Source organism: Ursus arctos, unplaced genomic scaffold (assembly GCF_023065955.2).
Source record: "Ursus arctos isolate Adak ecotype North America unplaced genomic scaffold, UrsArc2.0 scaffold_1, whole genome shotgun sequence".
Lineage (NCBI taxonomy): Eukaryota > Metazoa > Chordata > Mammalia > Carnivora > Ursidae > Ursus > Ursus arctos.
The window spans coordinates 12502165-12527424 of NW_026622763.1; the positions used below are offsets into that span (position 1 = coordinate 12502165).

At 51.6% G+C, this 25260-nt stretch overlaps 1 protein-coding gene across 1 annotated transcript in view; it reads right to left on the bottom strand.

Moving 5' to 3' along the window:
• Positions 1-9032: 9032 nt before the first annotated feature.
• The window catches only part of MARCO (macrophage receptor with collagenous structure), a 36954-nt gene continuing 20726 nt past the window's right edge, over positions 9033-25260 (bottom strand). Inside the window, exons 6-16 of the mRNA XM_026510128.4 lie at positions 25138-25182; positions 24781-24888; positions 21238-21336; positions 21106-21141; positions 20537-20635; positions 20382-20444; positions 13324-13368; positions 12218-12316; positions 11644-11688; positions 10892-11074; positions 9033-9296 (exon numbers count right to left, since the gene is read on the bottom strand). Coding sequence (XP_026365913.1) covers positions 9166-9296; positions 10892-11074; positions 11644-11688; positions 12218-12316; positions 13324-13368; positions 20382-20444; positions 20537-20635; positions 21106-21141; positions 21238-21336; positions 24781-24888; positions 25138-25182 — 953 coding nt within the window. The 3' untranslated portion in view covers positions 9033-9165. The remainder of the gene's footprint in view (positions 9297-10891; positions 11075-11643; positions 11689-12217; positions 12317-13323; positions 13369-20381; positions 20445-20536; positions 20636-21105; positions 21142-21237; positions 21337-24780; positions 24889-25137; positions 25183-25260) is intronic.

The following is a 25260-nucleotide window of genomic DNA, read 5'->3' on the forward strand; positions in this document are numbered from 1 at the left end:
GTGAGGACTGCAAGCTTTGGAGGGTAGTTTGGTCTCCGGCCCAAGCTTTTGTCTGGCCCACCTGTCCTAGCTCTGATTGAGCTAACCTGTCTTGTACAGATGGGGGCAAGGAGGGCTCTCTGGGCAAACCGATAGAAGCACCAGGAAGAAGGCTCGTTTTTAATTCATTGCAGCCTCTTTTATCAGTGACAGCAGGGGCCACAGTCAGCATCACAGAATTACTCTAATTGCCTCTGAGAACTCTCCGCACTTCACATGTTCTAGGAGGGCCCCCTCAGCAGGCCCCAGCAGCCCTGATGACTCCCTCCCGTCCTCGCCAATGAGCTCCTCTGGGGCTCCCATCAGTCAAATTGAAGCTTCTCTTTCCCACAGCCTGCCCTGCTCCTGAATTTTCTGTTTTGGTGAATAGTACAGCTACATTCCTGGACACCCCAGCCAGGAATGAGCCTGGAGTCTACCCTCCACCCTGGGTATCAAGGGCCCATCCTGTGCCCCAGGCCCCTGCGCCAGCCCTGTCCTCTCTTAGCTGGGCTGCTGTGGCCTTATCTGCTAAATGTGCAGCCCCTACAGCCCACTTCTCCAGCTCCCTCTTCCTAGAGCTCCTTTGCCCCTGGCCTCGCTCCTCTGGCCAACTTCAATCATCCTTCCAGCTTAGGCGGGACTTCCGCAGGAAGCCTTCCATGCACTCCATCATCCCCCTTGGGTTCACCGTCCCACTCTGTGTCCTTGGACCCCCATATTGGATCATCTTGTTGTGTGCTGCTGGTTCTCTCTCTCTAGCTTGGACTGAGAGGTCTTTGAAGTCCTAGCTGCTGTGGGCCATCTCCCTCCCCCTGCCCAGCACCTGCTACAGGGCCTAACCCTTAGAATAAGCCTGGTCAGGGTTTGTTGGAATGGAATTAAACCCAGCACACTCATGGAGAAAGAGCCTAAGGAGAGAGACAGCTTTCTACAAAGAAAGGGGGGCTGTCAAATGCTGGGGGCATCTCCCGATGCCGGAGAGCATGAGACATAACCAGAGGCTACAGCCCCACTCAGACCATGGGTGAGCACCTGCTTGTGAAGACATTTGCTCCTCTGCTCCCCTGCTTTCTCACACCGACTGGCCACATCAAGCAGGCCTTGGATGGGGGCACTTTTCAGGGGCTCTGGCTCTCTGGGACCCAGACCCCACTTCCCAGATGGCATAACCATAACATAGGTTGCACGAGCCCCTCTTGGGTCTTCTCTGTCCTCACTGGCCAGTCCTCGGATGAAGCCCCTAGCTGGGGAGTCCTGCAGACACACACTGTCGGAGATGCTGGGGGGCTTGGCAATGACCCAGTCTCACCCTTCCTTGTCTAGACAAGGAACGAGCCCTGGAAAAGGACATGGCTGGAGGTCACAATCCAGAAGCTGACTGAGTAGAGACTAGACCTCAGGTCGCCTGACTACTTTGGTGCTTTTTCTGCTATAGCGCTGTCATTCCCTCCCCCCCAACTCTTCAGAAGTCCCTCCATCCCACCCTCTGGAGTACCCACCTCTGCCTGCCCACATTCTTTACCCTGGGGTGTAGGCATGGGAAGGGGATGGCAGGTATAGGAGAAGAACAGCTTGTGCATAGACCATCAGCTCCCCTGCATACCAGATTGCTGTGCAGCCCTGGGCACATAACCTAACCTCTCTGAGCTTCAGTTGTCTTCTCAGTAAAATGGGAGGTATAGACTCTCATGGGATTGTTCTGAGGAATCAGTGCATATGAAGAACGTCATTTGGTACCGGCTCAAAGTCAGTGCTTAATAAATGGAGTTTCCCTACACCCTAAGGGTCCTGACCCCTAGTTCATGCCCTTTTGAAAGCGTTCCGTCCAGGGCCAGCTGTAGATTGTTTATTCCTGGGGATGAGGAAGGAGGAAGGAAGAAGGAAGGAGGAAGGAGTTTAGCGGAGACCCGGGCTGGGCACAGATGAAAGGCGTGTATTTCTCTCGAGGCAGGAGGGCTGAGACCGGGCAGCACCGCTGGCCGGGGAACCTTGGTGGGACCCGCAGCTTCTGGATTTTCGGACACTGGCGGAGTGAGACAGCCTGGCAGGCTGAGTACGGCCTGCAGCGCCCCCGCGTGCCCACAGCGAGAAGGCAACCTCCCAAACCACCACCGATGGTCTGCAGATGTGTGCCGCCAGGCTTCGTGCCCTGAAGGGAAAGCCGGGTCCAGCCAGCAGGCCCTGAGCCAGAGGCAGCCAGGTTCTGTATGAGGCAAGGGAGAGGCCTGAGACCCAGCCCTTTCCAGACTGTTCCTCAACAGCAGTCCTGCCACCACCTGCAATGGTCAGTCGCCGCCCAGCGTCTACCAAATTCTCGCCCGGATACCAGCGCGCACCAAGCCCCTGCTTGGCTCCTGCTCTGTTTTTCCCAGGCCTGACCAACAGGGCCAGAGAGCCAGACAAGAGCTTTCACCGGCTTATCACAGCACCGCAGTGTGAACATCCAGAGCAAAAATGCCATTTTAATGTGTATCTTAATAAACTTGCAAATTGCTTGTGTTACCTTTTGTATGATTTTGAGTGCTGTTAGTGGGGAGACACTAGACAGCTGTTTCACATGTGTTAAGGTTTTACTGTAGAGATTTGGGGAGTGGGACCGAAGGATGGAATCCCAATTGGACCCCAGGCCTGACTGGGGTTCAGAGCAAAGACGCCCCACACTCCTGGGCCAGCCCAGCCCATCACTCTGTACCGAGGATATATTCACTGGTGGCTTTCCCCATGGACCCTGACCGCAGGGGACAGGAACCGGATCATTAATCTTTGTGTCGGTGACTCCCTCCTAGAAGGCACAGGTGAATGTCTGGCAAATCACAGGGGAAAATGCAAATGAGATCTGGTGAGGTTGGGACCAGGGTGGCAGCACGGGGAAAGGCAAGCAGAGGTGCGGCTCAGTAGTAAGCCCAGAGGGGCCCTCGTCGAAAACACCTCTGAGCTCTCCTGGTAGGACACTAAAGCTCTGTAGCCATCGATACACGAGGGCCCTGGATTTGCTGGTTTCTCAGGAAACAGCACTTGACTGGGAGGCTGAGCGCGGCATGGGGTGCCCGGCAGGACAGAAGGGAGGGCGGGGGCATGAGGCTCCGCAAAGGTGTCTTCCACAGAAGATGTGATGACTTAGCTCTGTCATCAGACACGCCTGGGGTCCCATCCACCCTCTGCCTCTACTGGCAGTGACCTTGAACCCACAGATTCTCAATTGGACGATGGTTTCAGGAGTCTTTCTCTTGCAGGCTTTTTTTTTTTTTTTTAAATTCAAGTATGGTTGACACAAAATGTCTTGTTAGTTTCATGGGTACAACATAACGATTGGACTAGTCTATAACACTATGCTATGATCACAAGTGTGGCTACCATCTGTCACCATACAACTCTATCCCAGTGCTACGGACTGTGTTCCTAATGCTGTACCATTCATCTCCGTGACTTTGTCTTTCGGTAAGCGGAAGCCTGTACCTCCTATCCCCCTTCACCCATTTTGCCCTTCTCCTCCCCCCACTACAACCATTAACTTGTTTTGTGTATTTAGGGTCTGTCTCTTGCAGTGAGAATGAGACAATGGGTGCGTGGCGCAGGGTAAGCCCTCAGTGGGTGGCTGCTTGACTACCCCAAACATTTCCAATAGAGGCACTACTGCAGCCCTTCCCTCCCCACCCCAGAGTCGAATCCTTCCCCGTTCCTTCCCCCGCCGCTCAGGTGGTGACCTTGGTTCCTGCCTTTTGAGAACACAAAAATAATCAAATGAGAACTCCACCTATCCTTCATCTTCCTACCACCAAATGCACCGGCGTCTGCATATTCATAGTTTCACCTTTCTTCCTGTTACCATGGAGGAGCTATTCTGCTCCCACCAATTGCTCAGAACCCCTCTGACCTCTAGCCCTTGTAAGGACTTCGCTGCTGAAATTATGCCCTCTCTCCTGACTTATGAATTTCCCCCTCCCTCCTCGGCCATTCCCATGAACATACAAACAGGACTGACTATCTCCTGTTATGAAATATGAAGTCCTCCCTTGCACCCCCCATCTCCCTCCAGCTGCAGCCCCATTTCTCTTCACAGCCCGTGCAGCATACACGTTTTCTGGACCCCATGCCTCTCGTCCTCCAAGGGGCCTGTGCTCCAGGACACACAACACACGGCGGCACACAGAGGAACCAGGACTGAAAGTCTGAGCCCAGGATGGGGAAGATTCTGGATTCTTTGATGATACATATTGTACTTTTATTTTTACTTTAAATAACAACCTCTTTTCTGCTTATAAATATATACTCATGGTAAACACCCCCCAACTCATGGAAAAATATAAAAAAATGAAATAAAGGACAATGATAAAATCAATAAAAAATAAAATGAAATCAAGCATAATCCTGCCAAATAGAGGCATTTTGGTGTGTTTCTTTCCATTTTTTTTCCTCGAAACATATACATTTAAAAATTATATATTACATGTATATATATCTTACATACATGAACATACATGATATATATATGTGTGTCTCATGCACTGTGCAGAATAATGGCAGTCCACCAAGACAAACACAGTTCCTGCCCACAGAGCAGAGAAAGGCAATGAACAGTTCGAAACTATGTTGAGCCCCATCTTGCTGGCCGGATCCAGGCGTGTGGGACTCAGAGGAAAGGAGGTGAGAGGAAAGGCGCAGGGGAAGGAGGGATGAATGGCCATAGCTCTTCTGACCAACACCAAGGATTTTTTTTAATTGCCAATTTGACATGCAAATAAATGATCTCACTTTTTTTGCATTTCTTTTATTGAAGGTAAAGATGAACTCAAAAAACAAATGTTTATGGGCTTATGGTCTCTCTTTCGTGAATTGATGGTTTATATTCCTGAACTTGATCTTATTCACCTCTGATTACTCTGCCACAAGGGGAACTGAAGAATGTTTAAATGAACAAATGAGTTCTGATCCTCTCCTCAGCCCCAAAGACTTAGAGCATCTCTATCAGGGGAGTGTTTGCATATGATTTTGATACAGATTCCTATGTTGCAACAATACACATTTTCTGAAAGCTTTTTGAGTCCAGCATGGTGCCAAGGAAAAAGTATTCGGAGCTAGAAGACCTGGAGGTGAGTTTTAACGAACAAAGAAAAGTTATTTTACTTCTCCCAGCCTCAGTTTTTCCATCTATAAAAAGGAGATAATAAGGAAACATTCCACTCAGTACTGTTGCAAAGAATAAATAAAGTCATGGGTAACCAGCACAAAAACAGAATGCATCTGGCATGGCTCATACCACACAGCCAGCCCTCAGAAGACCTTGGATTCTGTGCTGATTTTTCTTTCCTGACATGGATGGGCTATCAGGAGGAAGAGAAAGTAAAGCGTTCTCTGGAGTGAGAACCCTCAGAAGAGGTTTCCTACAGGAAGTACAATGTGAACTGGGCCATAAAGGGTGGAAAGAATTCTGGCGTGGTGGATGGAAGAAGGGAAGATATTCTGGGTGTGGAGACATGGTTAAAATGGAAGCTTGGACTCAAGCTGTCCTACTAAATGCTGCTGTAATTCAGTTCCCAGTATGTGCCAAGAGCACAGCAGTTAATCCGTACGAAGCAGTGTATTATTTCTATTTTTATCATCATTGTCCTCCCCCCCCCCACCTTTCCTGATGGGGAAGCAGAAACTCAGAGAGGTTATGTGACTTCCCCAAAGCCACACAATTGGTCATTGGTGCTGGAATTTGAATCTTATCCCAAATCCCATACTCTTTTCCCCAAAACATCTCCAGCAGGCACAGAGGGGCTCCTAGTCTCCAACTTCAAGAAAGAGCCTGCCCTTGAGCTGCGGAAGCACAAAGGCACCTCTGCTTCTGGGTCAAGGCCACACACTTCCAGGGCAGCCCAACCAGGGACTGAATGGGGCCAGGGGAGGATCTAGGGCCTGGCCATTGCCTTCCAGCACCCGGCGGCTCTGGGGGGCAGTCTTCACTCCACATCTCCCTGTAGAGTCGTGCGGGCATGCCTGTCTGAGGCTCTCGTGTCCCATCCTGCTCCTGCCACCTTTTGTCTTTCACAGGCCTGAGCCCCAGTAAACCTCTCCACTGCCAGCTCCATCTGTGTGTGGCCCTGAATGCCCATCCTAGTGTGTCCTCCCCCGCAGCCTGGTGCGGATGGGACATCCCTGAGAAAACCTACCTGTGGGGGCAAGGAGAAGACCGTGGAGGGTCTTGAAGGATCGTAGTAATGAACACTGAGCTTCCACCAAGTGCCAGGCACCATGTTAAGTGATTTCTTTTGACTTAAGATTTCAATTAACCCTCATAAGAACTCTGAGAGGGAGCAATTGTTACTGTATTTTATAGACAAGGAACCCAGAGAGTTTCAACACCTCGATTGTCCAGGTAAAAGCCTGTTATGGGGTAATCTGGCTCCAAACCCTGTGCTCTCAGCCGCATCTCTCTGGCTGGATGCCAGAGGCTCTCTGGGCTTGCCCTGCTGGGCAGGAAGTGATAGGGGGTTTGTGCCCAGCAGGTTCTTGGAGGGCCTGCCATCTCTGTCCTACTCAGCCAGGCTTGGCCCCTGCTGGTGTCTGTCCTGCAGGCCACAGCCAGGGGAAGGGGAAGCAGGAGGAAGGAGAACTACTTCAAGTGAACACCAGGGTCTCACAGAGGTTAAGAGGTCATGTGGAACATTCCTCGGCGCCAGCCCCACCCCAGTCTGCTCTCCAGCAGTTGAATATGCTGTCATGCTAATTTTTACCCAGTTCCTCTTCAGCCCCATAATCAGCCCCAGAACCAGTGTGCCCACACTGTGGCCACATGCTGTGCCCATCCCCCTTCTGCCTGTGGTTCTGGAAGGGGAGTTTTCTCAGCTTAGCTTGGCCTGAGAACTTATGAGAGGAGCTGCCTGGCAGAGGTGCGGGGTCAGCAACTCTCCTCTGTCTCTTAATCTTACTGGTGTCAGACAGACCTGGGTTCAAACCCCTCTCTGCCTCTTACCAGCTGTGTGTCCTTAGTCAAGTTAATTTTTTAGGTGGTTATTGCTATATAACAAACCACACCCCAAACTTAGTGGCTTTAAGCCACAACCCACTGTGATTGCTCATGAGTTCATGGGTTGGTTGGACAGTTAGTTCCTCCTCTGTGGGCCAGGCTTGACCAGCCTTCGCCGAACTCCCTACTGGGACTGTGGCCAGCTGGAAGCTGGCTGATGAAGGATGGCCTCAGCTGGGGTAACTAGACCCTGCTGCACAGGCTTACTCATCCCCCAGTGGGCTAGCATGGACTAGTGTTCATAATGTGCCAGGAATGCCCAGAGAGTGAACGAGCAGCACGCCCAGCCTCCGATGATAGGCTGCGAAGTCACATTGCAAAGGCCACGGATATAAGGATGATGAACTGGAGCCACATACCTCATCACTGAACCTCACTGCAACTCTGGTGGCCCATTTATAGGATGGGAATACTACCACGTATCATGTGATGCTCCAGTGTTCCCTGTCCTTTTAGGGGATGGCCACTCAGGGGCTGCCACAAGAGCAGGCACAGGAGAGGTGCAGGAAAACAAAGTTCATTAAACTCACAGGTCCTAGAGAGACAGAGTCACTGTAGGCCGAGAGGGGGGGACCACGTGGGAAGAGCACCAAGGGACCAGCCTCAGCCATGCACGTGGGGAGCCGAGAGACAGCGAGGAACCTGTGGGTGAGGGCCTTTACTGTGGGGCAGGGCGGATACACAGGCACCGGGCATGAAGGGACTTCCTTGGTGCCCTTCGGTGTTTGACCAGCACTAGGTCACAGTCATGGGAGGAAAGAGGGGGAGCTGGTGGCAGGGGCCCACCTTACCACCCTGATACACCTGGTTCCTTGGACTGGGTGCCCACACCGTGTTTGTGGGGGGTGTTGAGGCAGCAGGAAGAGACGAACTTTTAAAATTTATGATACACCTAGTACACCATGGGCTCCATGAATTTGTTTTGAAAGTTAACCTTATAAAATATAAAAAACAGAGGAGATTCACCGTTGGAGGAAACCATCCCTTCGTATCTGGGAAACTGATACTGAGTTACAATAATTAGAGTGATGCACCAGAACGTGCCCTCCAGCTGCGGGAAGATTATGACCGTCCCAGTGCAGAAAAGTGGAGGGCTCTGCTTGGCATTCCTTCCTTCCTTCCTTCATTTATTCAGGGAATCAATCAGAAAACAGATAGCACGAGCCCGTTGTGTGATGTGTGGGAGATACTGGATGTAAAATAGAGAGGAAACGGAGCATCAAGATCATGGGAGGGGTGTGTGGGGACTTCCTTGCAAGCCAGGTGATGAGTGTGGCCCACTGCTTTGGGGAACGAGGAGCCATTGAAGGCTTTAGGCAGGGATCAGTATGGTGGTTTCCTTGTCATTTCTCAACATCTCTCAGGCAGCTGCCTGGAGAATGAAGAGGTGGTTGGTGCTGTACAGTGCAGGGAAGAGACTAATTAGAAGATGTTCAGAGAGAGGGAGAGCGAGACACAAAGACAGAGCATGCACACGAGTGTGCACTCAGAAAGTACAGAACACAGGGGAAGCCTGAAATGGGAGGGGGGAGCCAAGTTGCTCAGAACATGAGCTGCTCTACCTTCTTGGTTTAATTCGGTCATTCATTAAATACATGTTTATTGAGCCTCTACGTGGGTGAATAAAACAGACAACAGTCCTTTCATTTATGGAGCTCACATCCTAAGAAAACGAATTTTCATGCTTAAAGGCATAGTTCCTATTTCCCATGCAACATGGTGTCAACTACGTGCCCACCTCCCCATTTGTTGGCCAACAACTCCAGTGCCGGGCTCAAGGGGAAGGGATGGTCACACCCGCCCCGTTTTGACTACAGGCACTCTTCACTTTCCACATCGCATTTGGGCCCCCCTCTAGCCCACCCTCCCCCTTAAGTTGAGAGGGGGACAGTGGAACTGTCCCCCTGTGAGAACTCAGTGAAATGTGCCCATCGAGTGGGCTCATCAATAAGGGACGGGACGTATGAACAACGGATTTCAGCCACAGCCAAAGACATTACCAGGTAGTGCTTTGAGCTTTATTAGTGACCCTGCCCCAGAGGGACCCCTCAGAGAGTGCTGGCCCTCCCCAGGGGAGTTGAGCCGCCTTGTCTGCACTTTGGGCACAGCGCCACGGACGGGCTGTGGGGGGTTCATCTGCATTCCACACCCGCATCCTCACTGTGGTTGCAGTTGTGAGAGCCCCAGCTGCTCTTTTGGCAGTACCAGAGGCTCAACTCTGTCCCTCGACAGGCAACATCGTCCAGCCAGATCTCCCCTTGGCCTGGATATAGGGAAAGCAGGGAGAAAGAGGAGACCAGGGTTAGGGCCAAACTTGCATTTGGGGTAGACTGCCAATTTCCCTCGCCTCCACTCGGGCCCAAGGTGCTGATGGCCAGTCTACTCTCCTGCCATGATTCTGCCTCCCTTCTTCTTTCTGCCCTTTAACAAAAGTCTCATCCAAAGATTAGATGAGGTAGGTTAAGATATATAATCTATTTTATATTATTAATACTTAATCTGTGCACTGTTTGAAATTTCCTCCTGGGGGCCTCCCAGTGTTTGTCTCTTTCCTGCTTATTCCCTGCTGCTGTACCCACCTTCCTCAAATGCCCTTTGAACCAGGCCGTCCTCTGGCTCGAAAGCATTCCCACATTCCTCCAAATCCCTTCCTTCTGTTATAATTGATTTCAGATCAACAGCACAGGGGAAAACAGCAGGATGACAGATCGTCCCGACTTACGATGGTTTGATTTATGATATTCCAAGTTTACGATGGTGCAATCGTACTTGGAATTTTGAATTGTGATCTTTTCCCAGGCTAGGGATATGTGGGACGATGCTCTCTTGTGATGCTGGGCAGAAGAAGCTCCCAGTCAGCCAGGTGATCACAAGAGCAAACAACCCGTACACGGTACACGTACAACCATTCTGTACCCAGACCGCCATGCTGTTTGTCACTTTCAGTACAGTATTGAGTCAATGACATGGGCTGGTTGACACTTTATTATAAGTAGGTTTCGTGTTAGGTGATTTTGCTTAACTGTGGGCTAGTGTCGATGTTCTGAGCACCCTTAAGGTAGAGGAGGCTAAGCTGGGATGTTTGGTAGGTGAGGGGTATTAGATGCATTTTCAACACAATGTTTTCAAATTACTACACGGTTATTGAGATGTAAACTCATAGTAAATCCAGAAAGACCTGTATTTGGCTACAGTAATTTATACTTTTACACACAGTTTACAGTGTAGCAATCTATGTAAGTGTAATCTATATGAGGAAAATATATACTTTAAAGGAGTTTTACAATCCAACTGGAACTCAGGTTAAAAAAACAGGTAGGCACTGTAAGGTGGAGTAAAGGCACAGAGTGCTTGGGGGTGGGGGCAGGAGAAGGCGGCCTAGTGTCCCTGCCAGGTCAGCTCTTGTGGCCAAAGAAACAGTCTCAACCCGGGGATTTAACTACTTTTTTGAAAGTTTGAACCTTTTGCTGAAAGATATAGGCCGTCCTGGTGTCTAGTTTCCAGATAGCTCAGATGAGCACCTGTGTTTGCCTACCCTGCAACTTTTCTGTTCTTCCAGGATTGGCACCTCGCTGTCTTTCAGAGAGCCACGGCTCACAGATACCCTTGGCCAATGGAGCAGAATGGCTTCGCAAGCTGCACAGTGACCCATGCCAGGTCAGCCAGAGCCCCAGCCCAGCCTTTGCTGTCCAGGTCTTTTTTGTCCTGGGACGGCCAGCCTGGAAGGATGGCAGCCCGGGGCACTGAGCAACAGGACTTTTCAGTTTCTTAAACCAATCCTTTGTTTTTAACCCAAACTCACTGAGTCCTTGCAACCAAAGGGAAAGCCTCCAGGAAAGTGGCTGAGGACCCACTCACCAGGTATCATTCCAGTAAGGGCGGTTCCCCTGGAGTAGCCCAGCATGCGGCAGAAGACAGTGGCATCTGAATCGTCCCAGCTGTCATCACAGATTGTCCCCCAGACACCGTTATAGTAAACCTCAGCCCGGCCTCGGTTCCTAGTGCCGATAATCCGGACGCTCTCCATCGAAGCCCTTTCACCTGGGTGACAGACATCCGTGGGACAGGTGAAGAGAGCAGTCTAGGGCTTTGTGTGCATGCAGGCTCTGCCTTTTCACTGTTGGAAGTTCTCTTATTCCGGGGCAGGGGGAGTCCCCCTGCTTGGCTGTCACCAGAGCCAGGAACATTCTGCGTGTGGCAGCAATGCAACCCAGTGAGTAGCCTCCATCCAGCTGCGGCTGGTCCCGCATAGCCAGCCTGCCGCATCTTGCCTTGTCTTGTGGGGAGAAGAGGAAAAGCAGAAGGGAAAATGGAGGGAAGGAAAGAAAGGAGGGAGGGAGAAGGGGAAGGAGGGCAGGGAGGGAGGGTGGGAGGGAACAAGAGAGAAAGAGAAGGAACGGGGGAGGGGAGAGGGGATGGGAGCTAAACAGTTGTGCTGTGGCTCTCTGTGGTCAGTCCTGGGCAGGCTTAGTCAAAGGATGAGTCTGTTAGCTTTTCCCAAAATGAGGGATTTCTCTGACAACCAGGGTCTCTCCCCCACCACACCTACAATTTTCAAGTACAGAGTTCCCTTGAAGGCACACATTAAAGAGAATAGAAATAATAATTACCTTTTTGACCTTTTTCTCCCTGTAGTCCCTTCGCTCCAGAAGATCCTGTCACAAGGGGAAAAAACAAAAAAAGAACCCACACAATTTAAAGGAAACCAAGCCAGGCTGCCTTCACCCTTCTTTGCCAGCAGTGGGGAGGTGGGTGGGGGTGGGGAGGTCAGATTCTCCCCTCCAGCTTTGCCCGTGACCTGGCAGGATGGGGACTGGATGTACCATGAGCACTACTGGTTGAGCAGGACGAATGAGGCCAGCCCTAGAGCAGGAAGGCTTTAAGCTAGATCAGTGAGGAGCAGTGAACAGGTGAGAGACGGGGAGCGGGAAGCATCTCGTTTGTGGAAAGCTCTGGTGGCCAGGGCACGGCTGGGCTTCACACAAGCACACATTCGCATGTCTGCCCCTCTGGATGCCCAGGCCGTGCCTCGCTCACTTCCGTGTGCTCGGGGCTGAGGGCAATCCCAGCACAGAACTTGTCCGGGGAGCCAATAAACCTCAACCCCTCTGGTTCCGCAAACTCCCAAACCCCTTACCACAGGGCCACTTCTTAGAACCAACAAATCACAGCCTGAGGCCTTACCTTTCACTCCTGGCTCTCCCTTTTGGCCTTTCAGTCCAGGCGCACCCGAGAGGCCTACCAGGCCCTGTGTCCCCTTTTCTCCCTTCATGCCCGCAGGGCCTGGAGAGGAGAGAGACCGCTTTCATCAGATGTTCTGCTCTGCTTTCCAAGGGGGACCAAGGGCCTTGGTCTTTAATGACTGGCTTGTCCTTGACCAGCACGTTCCCCACCCCCATGAGTGGGCTGCTTGGACATTCAGCCTGTGCCCTTGGTCCACCCGTGCAAGGTGGTGAGGTCGGGGGTGCTGGGTACTGCTCTGATCTCCCCACTGACTCTCACATGAATGCTGGTTGACAACACACAGGTAAAAACAGCTCACAGGATTCCGGAGATTGTTGGTCCTCATCAGACCATGTAATTGTGTGGAAGTTCTGGCCTTTTGTGGGAGAACTTGCTAGAATGTTTCTAGGCCTCGAGATCTCCTTTAGGAAGTTCAAATAGGAACCGAATATCCGACTCAAGAGGAAGAAAGACAGTTCAAGAAATGTGTCTGAGAAGTTTCACGCTGGCACACATCAGGGCAGGGCTGTGGAGACTAGAAGTGCTCTGTGGGAAACACTGCCCTCGGAGATGGACAACAGGCAGGCGCTTGGAAAACTGAAGTGATCATAACAGGCCAGCGGCAAGCAGCAGGAGGCGGACGGGAGGAGTTTCAGGGGATGGAGGACGGAGATGGACCAATGCAGGCATGGGGAGGCAGATCGAGGCCTTGCAGCCTGGGACCTGGGACCTGGAGGGGAAGGCTGCCCAGCTCCACGGAAGCTGCACGGCCTGAAGCCACCAGCTGACCGCTGGCTCTCCAGCCCCTTCTTCCCCCTTCTCCACCCTCAGTTCGGCCCCTCCCTCTACTGCCTCAGGTCTCTGAGTTCTGTCCCTCTCCAGGCTTTCAGGGATGACTCTGAGGCTTGAGGGACAGAGGCCTGGAGTCTTAGCCTCACACAGGCGTGGGCCCCGACCGCGTTGGGGGAAGGTTACTGCCGCACGTTCCAAGTCAACAAGATCTGCCCTCCGAGCACGAGCCTTTCCAGACATCATTCTGAGAAATTAAAATGAAGCCGGCCCTTTACCTGGAACTCCCGATTCTCCTTTTGTTCCTTTCTGTCCTTGAAGTCCTAAGATCGAAATACAAGAAGGGGGGGGGGAAGATAATAAAACTTAGATATTAGACACTTTTCATCTTAGACAACCTCTACCTTTTGTCTGATTAATGCAGACGGAAAGATACATTGGTTCTCCACGATTGTTTAAAGCCTCCTTAGCAGAGCATAAAAGGAGACAGACCGCAGATAAATGGGGACATGTGTTGGGGCGAAGTAGAAAGGTAGCAGATGAAAGTCGGAGTTAGACAGACAGACGGACTCTGGATTTACTGGCTGGCCTTCTTTGTCCAATGATAGCCTGACTCAGTATATAAATCGAATCCCATTCCTTCCTGCCTGCATTTTATTGGAAAAGAAGTGAGATATTGAAAATAAAGTCATCTTTATTTCCAGAAGACTGTGGAGGGGACCCCTTGGCCCCCAGGAGTGTCGGGCGGCCCTCACCCACAGCAGAGGCTCCATAGCATCTGTTGGCTCAGGATTCGTGTGGCTAGGCCAGAAGCCCCAGGAGCTCAGAGCTGCTACTGCAGACCTGGTCACCAGAAAAGCAGGACGCCCTGAAAGGATCTGAGAGGGCAACTAGTTCAGCCCCTCATGTGAGGCATGGGACAGAACTGAGCCTCAGTGTGCTGCTTCCAAGAACGGAAGGCACCTCAGAGGTCAGACCCTGGCAGGCAAACCCCAGCCCACCGCGGGCCGTTTGCACCTGCTCCGGTCCCTCTTTTAGAATGCCTCACCCCTTCTGTCCCCTGGAGAACTCAGATCAAGCCTGGAAGACCTGCTAAGATGTCCCAGGTCACTTGACTGCGAAGCCTTCTCTGGCCTCGCCTGTGGGTGGCGTCCTCCAGCAAAGTGGCCGGAGTCAGCGGGCCTGGGCTGGCATCTGCCTCTGTGACCTTGAGCAAGGTGCTGCCCTCCGGGGGCCTCACTTTCCTGCTCTGAGTCTCCTGGCCGCCTCGGGAGTGGTCGTGGGACTGAAATGTCTTCTGCGTCATGCACCGAGCCTCGTGTCTGGCCCGTGCTCAGTAAATGCTGCCACAGAGACCCCACGGCCCCCATGTGCGTGTGTCTGTCTCCCCTCCAGGCGGAGCACCTCGGACCCTGGCCCACACGAGCTCCAGGCTCGATGCCCAACAAGCCCCCTAATTGTTTGCTGGTGACCTGAGGTGGCCCAGCAGAGACAGCACAGGTTTCCTCTGCTGATCGTCCTCTGAATTGCATGTATCAAGACCGGAGAGCAGCAACCACACTCAGAAATCTGTCTTTGGCTGTTAGTAAATAGAGAAACGGTCCATTCCTTGACCCTTGGCCCTCTGTCTGCTGCCTAGAGAGCACCATATTGCAGAAATCTCTACCTTAAGAGTCTGTCCCTGGAAACCAGGTTCAGGGGCCCCAAACCCTGTGACCTCCCTTTATTGTCCCCTCCCAAAGCAGTGCCCATCTCCAGCTGTCCCCAAAGCACCAAATGACAGGCACAGCCTGTTCAGACAGGAATCATAGGGACTCCCCTATTCACTACGTGCATGGTCCCCATGGTCTGATCTTCACCCCCAACTCTTTTTCACAGCCTCCTTCCCAGCCCCTCCCTCCCGGGGAATCAGCTGAGCCAGGCACGCTGCTAGGGGCTTTATACACACCCTCATTCCACCTTTCAGCTGCCCTGCAAGGTAGTGCCATTTCCCTTTATACAGAAGAGAAGGAAGTCCACAGTCACAGATGCTATGTGATTTATACAAAGTCACACAGGGGCGGAGTGATGAAGTTGGGTTGTAATCCAGGTTTGGCCTCCCACAGAGTGCTGTAGCTCCCTATGTCCCATTAGCATGGCAGCTCACACCCTCCTGGAGTTTCCATTCGGGCAGTTTCCACCTGGTTCCAAAGACACTCCCAGCCCCCCTTGGGCCAACCCTCTCCCCTAAATGAATAGTGGAACTAGGGGTGCATCAGAATCTCCTGCACCGGGCTAGCGGCTTGTCAGTCTCCACCCCAGTTTCCGAGTCAGTGGATCTGAGATGCTGCATTTCTGACAGGTTCCCAGGTGATGTTGATGCTGCTGGTCCGCAGACCACGTTTTGAGTAGCCCTGCCCTAAGCAAACCTCACTGACGCTTTAAGGACCAGCTCCCAGCTCACCTTCTTCCAGCAGCTTCCTGTCTCTGAGGCAAACAAACGCTGGTTTCTCCTCTAAACCACAGCTAACTGGGTTTTTTTGGGTATCGCACACATATCAAGCTGAAGGGACCCAAAATATTTATTTGCAAGGTATTTATTTAGAGAAATTATTTTCTGCCGAGGAAACTGTTTCGTTAGAAATCACATGTCTCCTTATTGTTTAGTGTTCAGCTGGTGTTTTGCCTAAAATCTTAGAATGTTCCTGCTCTGAGGGGAAATTGCCAGTTTCAAACCCAGAGTGCTGTCAAGCTAGTAGGGACCTGGATATTATTCTAGACTATTCCTCACATTCCACAGAGGAGGAAACTCAGGCCCGGGGCAAGTTGGGGAGCAGGTCTTCTGGCTCTGATTGAACGTAGAAATTTCCAGTATGTTAGGAAACTCCTTAAGTAGCATCTTGACATACAGGCTAAGTGCAGCCTGACAAAGTAAGGATGCGTTTAATAACTGACAGACCGCTATGTGGCAAGAAGTAAGATGGCGGGTTGGGGACCAAAACTGGGACGGGTGTAAACTTTTGCAGATATCTCTGAGACATTTAGAGGAAAATCAGGACAGGTTTTATAAATGGCAACTTCGAAATGTAAGTTGGTAGAACTTCATAAATTCTGGGACGAACTCAGTACTTTGATATGGGGACTGGAATGAACTGAGAAATTATATTCACAATATAGGGCTTGATTGCTATTATGAATTACTCACTGTTGCTTACCTTCAAAGTAAAATGTCTTCAAATACAGATGAGAAAATGGATTTCAGGTTATTTGCATTTTGGCTTTGCCTCAAGAGGAAAATAAAAGGACATAGAAAATGCAGATTCTTGTCGTATTTTAGACAGGAAGGCTGCCGAGATGCAGACCTTCTGATCAGATCGGTGCTTCGGAGCTTAAATGTTTTGGCTTCTTCTAACGTCACTTCCTGAGGTGGGATGGTAGAAAGAGAAATGCCAAGACCACAGGAGGAAGTGAGCCCTTCCTCATTGCCCAATAAGCTTTGAAATAGCTAAGGGATTTAGAGCTAAAATTAATTTTTGTGGGGTTTCTTGTTTCTTGCAGTCTCCCCCCCCCCCAAATCAAGTACTTTTGTAATCCTTTGAAAAATCAAAGGTTAGAAAAAAACTAAGTTTTGGGGCGCCTGGGTGGCACAGTCGTTAAGCGTCTGCCTTGGGCTCAGGGCGTGATCCCTGCGTTCTGGGATCGAGCCCCACATCAGGCTCCTCTGCTATGAGCCTGCTTCTTCCTCTCCCACTCCCCCTGCTTGTGTTCCCTCTCTCGCTGGCTGTCTCTGTCAAATAAATAAAATAAAATCTTTAAAAAAAAAAAGTAAAAGAAAAAAACTAAGTTTTGGGGGGTTGATAAAATGCTGTTTTGTGAAGGGTGAAGGAAATGACCCCTGGAGAAAGTTCTGCTGAGTGATAGTGCCCTACGTAATACGTCGCAGTTTGTCTTCCCAACAGAACGAAAAAATTTTCCTTGTCACCATCTTTAATCTGAGACGGCTGCTTTCTCTCAGGAGGTGTCAGCACAGGGAGACGTTCCACCTGAACGGGCTGGGGTATGGTAAGTGACCGTCCACAACAGAAGGATTTGGTGACTAAGCCAGGATTAACCTGTCTGCTGTGGAATGGGAAGTGCAGGCGATTCTGACTTCTCTAGAATAACTTCTCTATGTTATTCTATACAACACAATCTGGAGAAGCAAACTTTGGGATCTGACTTTGGGATTAAGATTCAGAGTATATTAACTGTGAGACCCCGAGGACAGGGTTCACCTTCGGGGAGTGTTTGCTGCCTCAGCTGTGAGGTAGTGGTGATGAAACTCAGGGGTGCAGACAGATGAGCTAAGATCATAGAAGTAAATCCCAAACTCAGCGCCTGACCCAGAGGCATTGTTAATCATAAACAGACTTCTTTTTTTTTTAATAATTAATGCATGATAATGGGATCTGGCTGTTAACCTAGGTCAAGCCAAGGCACTATAATTTCTCTGTTTTCATCCAGGGAGGCTAGATAATCTCTTGAGAGATTAACGATTTTATTTACAAAATAGGAAATACATTGGTTTGAAAAACTGGCTTAATACAATCAAATCTGGATAAACACCATGCTACCTCTAGTTTGGGGAATACCAATGTCCTGACATGGAAAAGTATGCATTATCTTCCATGATCACCACCCATCCTTCCTTTTCCCACTTGAGAAATCTAGCCTCTCCAAGAGTTCATAAACCTCTGACTTCGGGATGATATCTAGACCTGCCTGTGCGCAGCCAGATTATGGACCTGTGGGAATTCCCTCTTGTGAGGGGACCATTAGCTACGAGATCGAGACAAGCATTTGGATTTGTGTGGGAAACCTATGCAATTTTACAGAAGTTGTAATCATCACATGCTCCAAATTCAAAATGTAATCACCATGTTTACTTGGGTAGCCGGAATTAAGGCATAACCATTAGAATTTACCTGGTTGGTATTCACTACTAGGCCTGATTGAGGGAGATTCCCCCAAAAGGTGCCCAACAAATATATGGGAACTTGATAATGGGGTTAAAACGATCCCTGGGCTGTGGGCCAAAGGTCCCTGTGCTATAAGGGAGGTGGGTTTTGGGGTAAATAATGAAGAGCCATAACTGGGCCTGAGAACATCATGTTTCCTTCCTGGAATGGAAGGACCTGCTGCAGCCTCAGCTCAAATCCTTCCTGACTTGGGATGGAGAGAGAAGGTGTCGTTCGTCAGAATGCCTGATGGGGGTAGGGGGTACTTTCAGGCTGCCTGGGGAGGGAGACAGCATGACAGATTGTAATGGATAAGACCCCAGGCTTTGGGCCTGCCAGGCTAGTATTCCAGCCCTGGCTGTGCCTCCTCCTGGCTCCTGAAGTGTGGGCAAGTCACTGTGAAATAGCACTAACGAGAGTGCTTAGCCCACTGGGTTGTCATGGAAATGCTCATTATCAGGAGAGGCTCTAGGCATGGAGTACAGGGCAAAATCCCCTACCCTCAGACAGTGGGAGACACAGGCTGGGGGCCTGGGGAGTAGGCACAGTGTTCCCTGTGGATAAAATCATGTTTACCCTGATATCCTTGCTTAGTTAAGAACCATTAGTCTGGCAATGGGGGGAGGGTGGGGAAGGGTGGGGAGAGAGACTCATTGTTTATAACTGAGGGATGAAAGCTGTCATCACTATGAAGTCAAGCAGAAAACTTAGGGGTAGGGCAGCCTTGGGCCTTAAAGTCAGACCCCCTAAGATCTGGGACCAAGGAAGGTGAAAATATTTAAGATCAGGAGGCAGCCAACAAGTGAGGGACATCTGACCACCACACCCAGAAGGTGAAACCATGCTGGGTGCCTTCAGGGGGCATCTACATGGCATCAGGTAGCAGATCCCCGGCCTGCACTGACACACAGTCCATGAAAAAGAAATCCGCTCCGAGACTGGATGGGCTGGAAGGACAGTGGGTACTACAGTTCCTGTGCCATAGTTCCCAATAATCTTCAGGAAAACCCCAACGGCTGAAGGCCCAGAGTTCAGGGCCAGCCAGGACGTGGCCCCCACCCATCCCTCCAGCCAGAGCTCCTGACCCTCTCTCACATCCCAACCCTGGACACCAGGGACAGCAGCCTACAGAGACATCCCTCATTCCTCCATGACTTCGCCTGCTCTGTTTCCTCTCTCTGGATTTCCCTCCCCCTCCTCCCCATGGCCAGGCTCCACTCATTTCACCAGACACAGCTCAAGCTGAGTCACTTCTGTGCTGCTCTGCCTTTTGCCACCCCTACCAGACAGGGCACACTGTGAGACTGAAGCATTTAGCTGAGTTAAGTCACATTGGTTTAAGGAACCAATCCATCCATCAGTCAACTGCTTGATCAATGAGGCCTGAGAGGACTTGCCCCTGGTGTGGGTCTGTACACAGCTCTGCATGAGGCCATCAGGCTGTCTAACACCTCATGACCTTCTGCTCTGGCAGACGAGGGGCTGCGGCAGACTGTTCACACCATCCTAGGCAGCTGCACAGCCCACTCCCCCGACCTTGCACTGTTACAACACCTCTGGGCTGCACTTGGATTTCTAAAGGACATTCGGCCGTTCTCCATGCAACAGCCCATGACAGAGTGTGCCTGGCACAGTCTGGCAACCGTCTGTATACCTGTCTCCTGCACTCATCTGTATGCGTGAGGGCAGGAAGCAGGTCTTATGCATCATGGTGCCCAGCACCCAACGCAGTGACCCAGACTTTCTAGACCACTGCTCAGACTTACTTAGTGACTAGACAAAATTGGCGTAGAGGTTTATAAAGTAGACCACATTGGTTTGCTGGTTTATAACCTAGACTAAGTTGGCACAATGGTTTATAATGTAGACCAAGTTGACAGGAAGGTTTATACAGTAGGCACAGTGAGTTTGGTTACTGTGGGTCCTCCCAGCCTGAGCCCCTTTGCGAGAATGTGCAAGAGGGGGTTTCTTGACCCCCTTGCCCAAATCCAGAGCCCTGACCCTTGGGGCCCCATTGCAGGTTAGCTGGAGAGACTAGAAACTATGTACACGTCTGGGAGGCAGGCCAGGAGAAAATGTGAGCCAACTGCCCTTCTCTTCCCTTTAATGGTGGAGTTTTGGTCGTAGCATTGGGGCCTTTCAGGGACCCTGGGCAGAGAGAGGACAGCCGTAGGGCTTTGAACTTGAAGAGCCAGCAGGCCTGGCAGAGGAAAGTGTCCTCCTTAATCAGGGTGCCTCGGGGACCAGAGCACAGGAGACCCTCTGCCTCCTTCTGGCGGGCCCACTGGGAGGCAGTCCTTCTCCCTGTATATCCCTGACACCCAGCACCCCGCCCACTCCCTACCCACACCCTCTGTTACCTGGGTCCCCCTTGCTTCCTTTCACGCCGTCGGCTCCGGGGCTCCCGGGTATCCCTGGTGGTCCTGTACAACAGATGCCCAGATGGCATGAGGGCTGGGCTCTGTGGATCTTCAGACATCACTCCCCATGCCCAGCGCAGCACCGGGGACCTCACCTGCTAGTCCAGGGGAACCAGTGCTGCCAGGCTCACCCTTGGCACCTGGGGATCCTGCCGCGCCAGGAGAGCCGGGAAGACCCTTCGCTCCAGGTTGTCCTGCAAGTGACAACTGCAAGGTTGGGTATGGTTGCCAGAGAGCCTGGCTGCCCCCCCCCATCAACACACCTCTCTTCTCAGCAGTGGCACGTGTACTTCCTACCACCGTATATCTTCCCTGGGCAGCTTTAATCATCTCCCTTTAGAAGCCATGAACAAGCTTAATCAGCAGGAGAAAAGTTACAGCCTGAGCAATTTGTTCATCTTGGCCATCACTCTGTAGTATCTGGGGCTTAGGGACCCGCCAGTCACCCTGGGTCATGAACGTGTACTCCACACCCCTGGTTGGCAGAGTGCCTCGAAACTTAACAGAATGCCAATCAAGCCCATTCCTCTCAGGCATGTCTGGGTTTTAGGAGACCCCAAGTGCTCTGCATTAACACTACAATGAAATAAAAGACATGCTCTGGACTTGACTTTGCCCAGGGACAGGGCAGCTCCAATGATATCTGGATTCCCAGCATTCTTACCTTGATCTCCTTTCATTCCAGGAATTCCAGCCACACCTGAAATGAAGAAGGACTTTTAGGGATTTTGTTCCCTTATAGCTCAGTCTGCCAGGGGGTAAGGGGATACCTACAGGCCAACGGACAGCCTCTTACCTGGGGGCCCTGGCTTCCCTGAGTCACCTTTACTCCCCTGGACTCCGGGAGGTCCCATGACCCCTGTGTCTCCTTTCATGCCCATGTCCCCCTTGCTTCCTGAAAAACGAAAGAGTCATGGTCAGGCACAGAAGGAGGGCAAACCCAGCTGCCAGGTCCCACTGACACGTGTCCTACCCAAATTCCAAACTCGAACTCCTTGAACTCCTCCTACCTGGTGCCCAGAAGTGGAAGATACAATAGCTGCCCTCAAGGAGCACACCACCTTGCCCCAGAGACAAGACGTGAACTTGTGAAAAATAGCCAGGGTCCCCTGTCCTGGCTGATGGGCAGACCCAGGCAGCCAGGCTTTCCGGACCCTGGTCAGCACACTGATCCCCTTGGGAGGGACCACAGCCCAGGCTTAGCCAGCACCTGCCTGGCTCATTTTTGTGTCTGCATTTGGGGAATTATCTTTCAAGCCTTCCAAACCGAAATCTGAATATTCCAGAAAGTCGATCCAGATGCTGAGAAGGTGCGGCTGGGGAGAAGAACATTGCAGCAGCTCGGATTCCTGCCCGTGCTGCAGCCACAGCCTCTCCTGTGCCCAAGGTTTCAAATTTTCCACTTGTCATCAGCATTCCAGGCTCATCCCAGCCTGTCCTCTCCTCGGTCCTCCACTGGTCCCTCCTACTTTCTGCCACTGCTCGGCGCATATCAATCAAGGGAGTCTTGTGGCAGAGTAGGGCCTGGCAACCCCTTCCCAATCCATGGGTTTGGTTTTGGACCCGGCTACACACCCCTGCTAGCCATGCCAGGCTGGGTCTGCTCAGGAGCAACCTGATGGCTTGCCTGCTGTTCTGGGAGCTAGTCGAAGCCCCACCCCAAGCAGCCCCTTCTGACCTGGGACAGGCTTAGCGTGGTGGAATTTGGTTAAAAGGCTCCATTCCATTATTTTTTTGATTGAGAAGGGGAGGACTCAAAGGGATACCAGCCTTTTCTCCAGTGAATCAGGAAAGGAGACAGAATGGTCTGAAGCAGAGGGAAAGAATCACCAGTCATGCAAAGCTTTCTGGGTCTAAGCTGGGGTTGATGTTAGGGGCAAGGTTTAGGAAGTAGATTCTTTCTGGTTTAGATACTTGAAGGATGATTATTCCTTGATGGGAAACAAAAGACCAAGAGAACTTGGTTACAGTCGAAATCTCTTATAGCCTCAGGGGCAAGCACCAATGAAGGTTGTTCTTGGTCATTCAGGGTGTCTGCTTTGGCAGAAAGGACAAATGGCATTTGTTAGAAGGGACTAGGAATTACTTCCCTAGAGGAATTTGTCAGAGCCGGATTGCTCCGGGCTGGCCAGTACCATCACTTTATAGGAATTGCTCGGCTATACGAGGATTCTGGAGCATGGTCTGGGCCGGAGTCTGTGTGTGGCTGTGTGTGGCTGTGACTGCCATGTCTCCATCAGAGTGGACAGCCCTGGGAAGCCAGGCATTCTTAGTGAAACGACTATAGTCTGGCACCCAGAGAGGAACTCCAGCTGTGGCTGATGTCCGAACCTTCCCATCACAGCTAAAGGCGAAGTGAGGCAAACAGATGTGTCCCTGGGTCTTCACCAGCGGCATTACCCGTCCGCTACAAAGAGCACCAAACCTCAGTACTACCAGAGCAAGGCCCTCTTGGTTCGCAGTCCCTTCTGCCGGCCGGGGATCGGGGAACAGTGGGTGAAAGAGATCTTGTGATCTTGGAAGAGGAAATTTGGGGAAATGAGAAGTGGAAACCACTGCAGTTCCCCTTGCAGGCTTGGCCACAGCGTTTCCAGGCCCGAGTGGGACTCGGAGTGTGGGCGCCATGCCCTGGTGCAGAGTCGCCCTGTGTCTGTGGCAGTGGGCGAGCGTGGGATGGGAAACAGGAGGGCGCAGACTCCACGGGCAAAGTCCCGGCTGTCATCCCCTCCTCTGGGGCTGGCAGGGCCACTTTGAGAAAGTCTGGGCCCCCCTTTTCTGTTGCAGAGAGAACTGCAGAAGGCCGCCTTTGGCAGCACCCTCAGAGGTCAACTGTCTAACCATCTGCTTGGTGCAAAGGTTTCCCTCAGTCCCGCCAAGGAGAATTTGGCAGCCCCTCCTCCGCCCCGCCCCCGCGGCAGCCGCTCCTGAGACCCGCGCATGCGTGCCCAGTTCAACTCTGTGCAGCCCTACGTCCTAATGCCTTCTTTCTTCCTTACCTCGGCACAATTGGCTCTGCCGAAACCCTTGATCATCGCTCCTCATTCTATTGCTGGGCACCCAGAGCGAGTCTGTTTTCTCTTCCACAAGTGCCTTTCTAGTGTTTGAGCATGGCTGACACATCCCCGTGAGGCCCTCTTCCTGAAGACAAGCACCCCAGGCTCTTATCATGTAAATATTCGTGTTTGCAGGCACAGAGCCACGCATCTTATGTCTTCTATTCCTGTTGTAACTAATCCTTATTGGAGGTTGCTCGTATTATCCCCCTTTTACAGGTGAGTAAATTGAGGGTCAGAAAGGTGGAGTCATTTGCCGCAGGTCCCTGAGCCTTATTAGGACCCTAGAACCGAAGTCCTTCCCTTTCTAACTTAAAGGATCACTAATACTACTGATACTAATGGTTATCATTTGTTTAGTGTTTAGCCATGTGGCACATAGTTTGCAAACATGATCTCTAGCCTTTGTGACTGTCCTACAAGATATGCGTCATTTAATTATTATTATTTTAATTGCCATTCTTTTCTGAAATGAAGACACTGAATCTCAGCTGGCTAAGCAATGTGCCTAGAGATGCAAGTGAACAGGTGCAGAGCAGGGACGGCATATAAGCCCACTAGCTGGGTGCCTGGGTGGCTCAGCTGGTTGAGCGTCCGACTCTTGGTTTCGGCTCAGGGCAGAATCTCAGGATCGTGGGATTGAGCCCCACATCTGGCTCCATGCTCAGAAGGGAGTCTGTTTGAGATTCTCTCTCTTCCTTCCCCCTCCCCCGCCGCGTGTGCTCTCTCTCTCTCTTTCTCTCTCTAAAATAAATAAATCTTAAAAAACAAAAACAAAATAAGCCCACTAGCTGCACAGCCCTCATTCTCCCTACTACACCCCAGAACCACCCAAGGGGGCCTCAAGAGGACAAGAGACAAGGGGCACAATGGGACTCAGTCATGGCCAGAGCCCCCAAATAGTTCTGAGGTAGCACCTGCTTCTGGAATCAACCCCTTTTCCCTCCCTGCCAGCCAGTCTCCCCTCCTCCCCTGTGCCCACCTCAGGTCCCACTGCTGTCTTTTGCCTTCCCCTCCTCTGAGCTCCTAGCATGGCCTGTGTCCCCATTCGTCACAGGTCATGCCTGGCATGAGATTTTACCGCCCCCCTCACCACACACACACACTGCTCTCAGTTTTCACGTTCCTGGCCTCTGCTCACCTGGAGAAAAGGGACCTCCTGTGTGCTCCTGGGAGGCTGGTAGCCAGAGCCAGCTTTGTCTGCTTTGTCCTCAGTGGGACAGGGTCAGGGTCCAGCCCTTAGGTCCCTCCCCCAACAAGCACCGACACCCCCACAGGGCCCTTACCTGGGAGACCCAGGTCTCCTTTGTCTCCCTTAGCTCCAGGTTCCCCTTTCGGGCCAACGAGACCCCCATCGCCTTTGCTGCCCTTCTCTCCCTGTTGTCCTGGGGTGCCTGGGCAGAGAATGACCAACGAGGTGGGCTCCCACCATCCTCCTGGGATGGGCTTCTAGGCAATGGGCAGGGGGCATTCAGGGAAAAGAGGAAGTCTGGGGGATGTGAGGTCATCTCTTGGGTGTCTCAATGAGTAAGACTCCAGAGCAGAGGGCTGGGGGAGGGGCTGTGGGGAGCAGGTACCGGGGCGACTGGCTCAGCACCTCGGCCAAGGCATCGCTGAGCCCAAGCCGAGAAAGCACACGTTACCAGGGGCTCCTTGTTTCCCTGGAGCACCGTTGGGTCCTTGGAGGCCTGCGATGAAGGAAAGAACTAGTCACAATGCTCTCAGCTCCTCAGTCAGCAGATGTTCCAGGTTCCAGAGCCCAGCAG